Consider the following 8472-nt stretch of genomic DNA (forward strand, 5'->3'; position numbering starts at 1 on the left):
GGATTTAGCCAAAAAAAAAACAGCTATTTTTTATTTTTTTTTGCATCAAAATCAGAGAGGGCGGGGGCTCTTTTTTCCAGTTCAGACCCCTCGGGACTGCTTCAGGCTGAGCGAAGGAACTTTACAGAATCCCTAATTAACATTCAGACTCCGTCTTATGCGTCTCCGGGACATTCGGTGGCAAACGTGCGCAGCCTCGTTCAGGATGATCCCGAAATTTCATTAACACTGCGGTTAATGACAAAACACTGGGCTGGCTCAAAGATGGGGAGGCTGCAGTCCTGCTCCCTCAAGTCAGTGCTCAGCTAGAGGAGGATGCAGGAAGAAAAAACAACCTGAAAGGAATTTTGACCTATTCCATCTCTGTGGCTGTTAAACGTGTCGCTGGAACGCCACCTCATGAATGAGAAACATACGGTCTGAGATGAAGGATTTTAGAAACATGAAAAATTCAGCGTTATTAATTCTTCCATCGAGGATCGTTTACATAGCCGATGAATTCAACGCATTTCAACATTTGACGCTTTCCTCCAACAGGCCTCTCCTCCCATCTTTTAAAAATTTTCGGTACAGACATAAATTACGTAGCTTCAGACCCATTTCTTGTTCTTAAAAAATAAGGTTTAAAACAATTTATAGGGGAAATGACACTATATGTTGTGAATATTACATTAAAACACAGAAAACACGTACATCGTGTGGGTAAATGTAACACTGTCTAGATATTACTGGCTTCGGTAATATGGGATTTTATTATATGTCAGCATATTGGAAATTACAATAATTATTATTTTAGGTGGGCTGCAATCACCAGGCCCTCTTTTGTTTTCTTTTTAAAGTCCAATTATAAATGTTTTCAATGCATATTTTACTCAAGCCTGCTAAACCTTTGATTTTTACTGGACAATTTTGCAAAATTAGGATTAATGGACTGATCAAGATGGATTTAAGCACTCAAAATAAGAATAAAATCAAATCACAATGGAGGCGACACGTATCCTCAAAAAACAACCGTCATTTTTTGCCATAAATCCTAACTTGTCTGGCAAAATATATTGCCGAATTATCGGCTGTGCTCAAACTGTGCAGGGCTTTAATAGAATAACACTTATTTTAGGCCTGGGCACAATCGATCTGCTATTATTAGCCCACAGTGTCACAAAACAAATGTCCCAAAAGTTATTATTATAATATTATTGTAACTTACTTTTCACAATTTGTAAATCTTTTCATGAGTTGATTCTGATTGTTTCCCCTCTGCTGCTCCTCAGTGTTGATACACAACAAAGCACACACACACACACACACACACACACACACACACACACACACACACACACTTTTTTTCACTCACATCGTGGCTGTTGCTGTTGGGGCTGCTCTCTGACTCGTTGACCAGAGATGACTTGATGTCTGCCAGGTCTCCCTCCTCTTCCGAGTGGCTGAGCTCGGCGAAGATCTGCTCCTTGTGCGGGTCTCCTTCGTCTTTGAACGGGATCATTTCGTCCGTGGCGCACAGCTCCGGATCCCCGCCGCCGCCTGATAACTGGGGCATTTTTGAAAAATCTGCCCGTTTGTCTCTGCAAAGAAGAAATCTCCGAGTGGAATTCCCGTAATTGAGTGTGTGGAGGGGAAGAAGGGGGGGGACGTCTCCCCTTTCGTTCGGGAAGACCGTGAGTCACTTGAGGGGGGGACGGCGTGCGAACACGCTGCCGGTGTGTTTTCAGTGAAGCAACAGGAGTGTGGCCAGTGTCCTCCACCAGCCTTTAGACTATAAAAACAAGAATGGATCTCAAAAAGCGGAAAAAAACCCCCGGCGGAGCTAAAGGCTCGGAATGTCCGGCGCACGCCTCAATGTCATGAGGAAAAAATAAAAAAGAACGATAAACCACGAGTTAAAATCTCATCACAAGTTTCTTTTCAGTCAACACGCACCGAAGGCGAATATGTTCCAGTTACAATCGATTCTAAAAAACAACATTTATAAAAGTGAGAACAAAATATTTCCTCGGCGATCCGGTGAAAAAGTTGCCGCGTCCTTTGGAGGAGACCAAAAAAATGAGGTCAACAAAACCAGAAACACCGCCTGGAGGTAAAAACAAGAACAGGACAAACAAACAAACCAAAACAAACAAAAAAAAACCGATGGATGTGCTACTTGGAAGGAAAGACAGTTTGGACAGACAGCGAGCTGCGCCGCGATCATGCGTCAGAATCCATCCTCGGAGCGGGCGGGCGTGAAGAGAAGGAGAGCAAAAGTCATAAAACAATCAGAGAATCTGAGAGAGACGGAGAAAAATGCGTCGCGCTTCGGCTTCCCACCGCTCCAGCACCGCTTCCAAAAGTGTAATGTATCCAGTGTGTGTGTTGGTAATGTAGCTGTGCGCCCTCCTCCTCCTCCTCCTCCTGCTCCCTCTTCAGTCATTGGGAGGAAGGAGAGATGAAAGGGAAGCCGAAGCTGTGATTGACAGCGCACCGATTGACACTCCTCCTGAGAGAGAGAGAGAGAGAGAGAGGAGAGAGAGAGAGAGAGAGAGAGAGAGAGAGAGAGAAGAGAGAGAGAGAGAGAGATTTATACCCAGCTCCCAACAAATGGGCAGACAGGAGGGGAAGAAGAAAAGGAGAAGCGCCGAGGCTGACACATGCACCCATGCGCCATGCGCGCAAACGATCACCATAAATAAAAATTAGAATTATAACTAGGGGGAAACGAGATGAGCTTAAGCTGGTGGAGCCGAGGGAGGGAGAGGTGGAAAATTCATGCAAACGCAAGAAGTGGCAATAACCTGGTAGTCTGGAGAAACTGCACCCAAACAAGCCCACGTTGGAGGGAGAATTCCAAGCGCTCCTCCAGCGCCCAGGTGTATTTATTTATCTGTTGATTCCATCAGGCTGCGTTGTTTTCGCCTCTCTGGAGTTGATTTCCGTGTTTTCCAAACATCCGAATGTTTTAATTCAATAAAAATAAAGGGGGGGGGGGGGGGGGCACTCGTCTGTTATTTTTCAGAGGTCTAAACCCGCACAGAGGCGCGCTGACTGTGGCGCGTAAATAATTAACGGGGGATATTTATGTGAAGGAAAACGGGAGACGGGAGAGGAAGACATACGTTTTAATGAGGAAAATTAGTGAGGGGGGGGGGGGTGAAATAAAGCCAGACACACACACAAAATCGAATGGAAATGCTTTCTGTGTGTCTGAGTACTGAGAGATTGCGTGAGAATCAAAGTTAGGATGGGGAGGCAGATCTTTATAAAGCGCGGAGGTGGGGTTAGCGGGGCGGAGCTGCGGCTGCTTTTGATCTTGCGGCGGCTGGCTCTTTCATCCCTGTCTACCCCCCCCCCTTCCCCCCCGCGCGCACACACACACACACACTCCTCCCCTCCCCTCCCCTCCACCACCACCCCCCTCCATACTCCCTCTCCTTTGTATGACTAAATTTGGTCCGAGTGTGGAGTCGGGCCAACATTTCCACGTGTGCGTTCATCCCAGCTGAGAGAGAGAGAGAGTTTGGGAGAGAGAGGCACTGAGAGACAAGAAGAGAGAGAGAGAGAGAGAGAGAGAGAGAGAGAGAGAGAAAGAGAGGGGGTTCTCTTCCGGGTAAAGAGACGGGGGGGGGGGGGGAGATCAAAGGCTTTTCGGGTTTGGAAACCCAGTGTGGATTCAAAAGAGTCGGGACTGGCTGCATTCCAGAGTGTAGCGGAAAACGCGCGCGCCCCGCAGCACGCGCCCGTGCCCGCGCGTCGTTGCGGGCTCCAGCAAACGCGCACAAATCCAGCAGTGAAAGAGAGTTAATTACACACGTTTCACACAGCTGGCACACAACAACAACAAACTTCAATAAAGCCTTTAACACTTTATTTCTCATTTCCGGCCAAAAAACGTATATAGAGGGCAAAATAATTCTAACGAGGTGTAAACTGTGACTGTTACCCTCTGTTGAACGCGCGCGTTGTAGTTTAATTGCGATACTTCCGTAATTTAATTATCCGCCAATCAGAAGCCGTGTTGCACACATCCAGCAGGCTTTTCTCACTGGCTTGAAATAGGCCCCGTGTATTTCATTTCCCTTCCCATCATTTACCCCGTTCACCTTTGATACGCTTTTAATCAGAAGATTAGGAGAAGAGGGGAAACTGGGGGAAAGGAAAAAATGATTTTCGGTAGGCCTATTAGGAAAACTAAAAAGAGACACTGCAGGCCTGCGGGGCCGAGGTAAGAGGTGAAGAGATCTGAACTGTGAAAAATTAAACAGTTTAAATGAAGAAAAACCTGCCTGATTCCAGTTGGGGGTTTTTGGCTTTGGTTTACTGGCATTGTGAGATGCTACGAAATAGGCCTAGAATATTCAAGAATTGGTTTGTAATGACTCTAATCCTGATGTTCTGTTTGGGGTCCTTGAGGCCCTTCAAGGATTCATCGGTATTGTAAAAATTGATTCTTCGCAGGATTTGACGTAGCTTTAGAAAATAGAAACACCTTAGTTTGGGGCTTCAGCTCGAGCACTTTCAATGCCAAAAAGTGGAATTTACCTTAAATACCTGCACACATACAACACCAACAGAGATAATCCCTTTTTTTCTACAGCTGCTGATGGACGATCTTCAACGGTCCAAAACGCTAGACACGATTAAAGATTAAATCATTTCCATTAATTGTATTTATACTTTTTACACAATGCAATTTTAGTGGTTGCACATTGTCCTCCACAAACTGAGAATTAAAAAAAAACAAGAGTCAGAGATTGAATTTGCTATGGGTATTTAAAAAAAAATAAAAAAAAAAAACTCCAAAAGGTCTTGTAGACTTTCAGCCTTCAAAGAGAAATGAGACAGTCGGTTAGAAATTCATTATTTAAACCCTTCTTTTTGCAAGATGAGAGACCGCTGCAGCGAAGCCATTCGTGTCGCTTAGTGGCCCCATTAGTTAAAAAAAGGGGTCATTTGTTTGGGTACATATGTCACAGAGCAGGAAATATTCCTTTTTCCTCTCACTTTCTCATTTATGTAATAAACACTGTTTGCAGCCTCTGCAGTAGGAGACGGGCCTTTGTTTGCTGTGCGGTGATTACAGTTTAGCAGCTCCATGACAAGGCAACAAATGACAGCTCCTCTAATGAAGACGGTGTCAGAACCACTTTACACGCTTTTCCCTCGACATCACAACACCGCGTGCCGCCGCCCCGATTGTTAAAATCCCCTGTAAAGTTGGAAGGAGAGAAAAGAGAGAGGTGGGGAAATAGAGATGCATTAGCATTTCTCTCCTAATGAGTTCACAAGAGTGACCCCTCTGGATCTCGCATAAAAAGGAAGATTTCCTGCTGCGTAGTGACCTGAATTCAGTTGTCTCTCACTTTAGATACTACATTTTACGCGTTATATAAGGGAAAAATACTACTGTATATCCACACAGGGCATAATTTATCAGCAGATTCCGATGGCCTCTCTGTCTACATTAATATCAGCAGTAAATCTGAAGATGGGAATAAATTTATTAATTGTGGTGCGATGGAAATATTTCATATTTAGCAGACGTCCCCTCCACCCCGTTTATAAAGAGTTTATGTAGCATATCCATTTAGAAGACAATACGAATTCTGTCAAACAAAATGCTTTTTTGTAGCAACAACACTCAGTCAAGGTTCTCTTTAGATCTATTATTGTCTCATCTTTTATCTGTTCTATTTTCATAGCAACGCATAACACTTCAAACAGAAATTACCCTAATTACCCCTCGCTGGCACGCTGGGCCGCAAACGCGGGCGTCTGGTTTGTGAGTGTGTCTGAGCATCAGCCCGGTAAAATTTGCCAATAGCACTTACCAAATCCACCTGCCAGGTAGGATCCCGCCTCTGTTCCACCTGCTCATCATCCATAACAACTTCCTTGATGGAGAAATTATAGCTCTGCAGCTCGCAGCCATCTCCGAGAAAACGACAGGAAACAAACATCAAATTATGATGAAAAGAACCAGCAATTAAAGCAGAGAAAAGACAACATTTATCAAAGGTGCAAATCAAAAACATGGGAGGTCTGAGGTGAGTGATTATTTGAGCTGCTCTTTGATTGGTGCAAGGTGAGTCATCCTCGCGCTGGAGAGGAAAGTGTCTTGAGGGTAAGAGGGGCAGATGTATAATCTGCTGATTTATGGCGATGCTGTCAGACAAAACTGTGATTAGGATAAAGTGAGCTCCTTGATGCAGGATGAAGGGAATCTGTTGTGTGTTTTACAGCTACGTCCAGTTCAGACAGGGGATGCTGGAACAGTCTTTATTACGTACAGAATGGAGCGCTTTGAAATCAACTCTGATACCTGCTAATAGCATCACACGATCTAGACATTTTAGAATGGATTTTTTAAAACATACAAATAATATGATGGTGGCACGCCAAATAACCATCGTGTATGCTTATCGTTGCCATTAGCTAAGTACACAGAAGAGGAATCCCTAAGGCTAAAGGACATTGTGCTACTTTTTAATCAGCATTGAGTGCTGGCCCAGTTTATTGGCCGAGGTGTTACCTGATGATAGCTTGGTAACATCATCACGTTCTCGCAGTTAGAGACAGATAATTGACCCTTTTTCAAGCACGAGTGATTCATGTAGAAGCTGCAACACGACGCCCAACACTAAAGAAAGCTTTGCACAGTACCGTGCAACAGAACCCTGAATCCAGCGTCACGCCTCAACCTGAACATCTTGTAATATCAATTCTGAAGCCAAGACAATCAAGGTGAGCTCGGAAGGGCCTGATCCACCGGCCGCACCACTTCCAATCAACTGCTCCAACTGAAAGAGTGACTAAGATTAGCACCTTATAATAACAACTACAAGTGTCAGCTGGCTGCACCCTTTTTCCTTTCCTTTCCAGTCGGAGATGCAGAATGAAGAAAAAGAAAAAGGTCAAATAAGCCCCTTCAATAAATAAAGGTTAGTTAGGGATCACTTTTCCCCCAGAGACCACTCTCAAGTTCTCTCTCCCTCTCTCCCTCTCTCTCTCTCTCTCTTTCTCTGTCCTCAGCACAGCTTGTCCATGTCACATGCACGTTTCGAGCCTGTTGACTTGTCTCACCCAAAAGAACAGTCGTCTGCTGTGTCATTCCGAGAGTGATCTTTCCCCTTGGCGTCTCAGTATGTCTGAGTGCACGGAGCCCTGTCCTGCTGTCAGTCATTAAGACAAATGGGCAAATTAACACTCGGCTGACCCCCGGTAGCTCGAGGGGAAAACGATGGTGAGGGTGTTTACCTACAAACTTCACTCAACTGGCACAACGGCTATCAGTTTGCAGGGATAAATGGAAATCCCCTCATCTCTCCACTGGTATCTTGGGCTTCTATTGTTTGCTGTCGTGATAGTCCATGATGAGCAGATTAGACTTTGGCGCTGTTGGAAGGACCGGTGTAATTTGAGGGGTTCTGGAGGACCCCAGCCACCGCGCTCCGCATGATGCTCCGCGCAGCTACATTCTTCCGCACTAAAGGGGAAGTGGTCCATTTCACTTAGCATACAAGGCTACCCCTTTCCTCCCACTGTGTTCCCGGAGAAGCGGAGCAGCGCATCGGGGGCCTGCTGTGTCCAGGGCAGGGGTCAGAGCTGACCTGCTAAGAGGTCACGAGTCCCCCATCTAGTCTGTAATCAAGCACACAGCACAACCCGCTGACCACACTCCACCATCTGCCCTGTCACCCAGGCGCGGCCGGCCTCTTCTGCCTGAGATCAAACACAGCCCGATGGTATCTCTGGCCCTGTGTTATCAGCCTGGGTGTCTCATCCCCAAAACACACAGGGCTAAACAGCAAACACAGTCAGCTTGGGTTTCCTCCGTGTGTGTGTGTCTGTTCAGACCAGTGAGGAATTTTGCACATCGCCGTGCCTCAGCATATTTGTTTCAGCTTCTTATTTCATATATGAGGGTGAGATAAATATGAGGCACTTTAACATGTTTTTGAAGACACGAACACTTATGATGTTGTTCTACTGGTCTGTGCTGCTCATTAGCTTTAGGCAAAATTGGCTAAAATGTTGGAATGCCACACAGAGAGCACAAGAATATGTATTGTCCTTTTGAGCCCATCTAAAAAGAAAGGTAAAATAAGTTTAAATGCAGTCTAAAATTGATTGTAGACACCCGCCTAATTATTTGGGTGCTGAAAAACACCTGGTTTATAGAGGGCTGTGAATAAAACACAAAAGAGTGTTGTTGTTGTTGTGCATTCGTAGCAGTTGTGATACCCGATAATTTGATTGGCTTATGTTTGCAGGCAGGTTGCTATTTCCATTTATTATAATGTAAATTCGCCTCCATTTAATTTGTGAGGGCTCCCAGCTGAAAAGGGCTTTTGTGAGGAGCCCCAGCGAGCAATGTTTAACCAGGATGGTAGCCGATTTCCTGCGTGCGGCAGCCTAAAACAAGGATATTAACTGTTAAAACCGCTGAAGTGTGATACTTACTCGCGTTGATTGATTTTTCCT

The 8472-nt window shown here is 45.1% G+C and overlaps 1 protein-coding gene across 8 annotated transcripts in view; it reads right to left on the minus strand.

The window, feature by feature from the left end:
• The window catches only part of lef1 (lymphoid enhancer-binding factor 1), a 34146-nt gene extending 31706 nt beyond the window's left edge, over positions 1-2440 (minus strand). For 2 of the 8 annotated variants that reach the window (XM_057036473.1, XM_057036471.1), the window contains exon 1: positions 1355-2440. In XM_057036473.1, coding sequence (XP_056892453.1) covers positions 1355-1555 — 201 coding nt within the window. In that variant the 5' untranslated portion in view covers positions 1556-2440. The remainder of the gene's footprint in view (positions 1-1354) is intronic. The other 6 variants (XM_057036470.1, XM_057036477.1, XM_057036475.1 and 3 more) reach the window with 6 other exon arrangements.
• Positions 2441-8472: the final 6032 nt, after the last annotated feature.

Source organism: Takifugu flavidus, chromosome 6, assembly GCF_003711565.1.
Source record: "Takifugu flavidus isolate HTHZ2018 chromosome 6, ASM371156v2, whole genome shotgun sequence".
Taxonomy (NCBI): domain Eukaryota; kingdom Metazoa; phylum Chordata; class Actinopteri; order Tetraodontiformes; family Tetraodontidae; genus Takifugu; species Takifugu flavidus.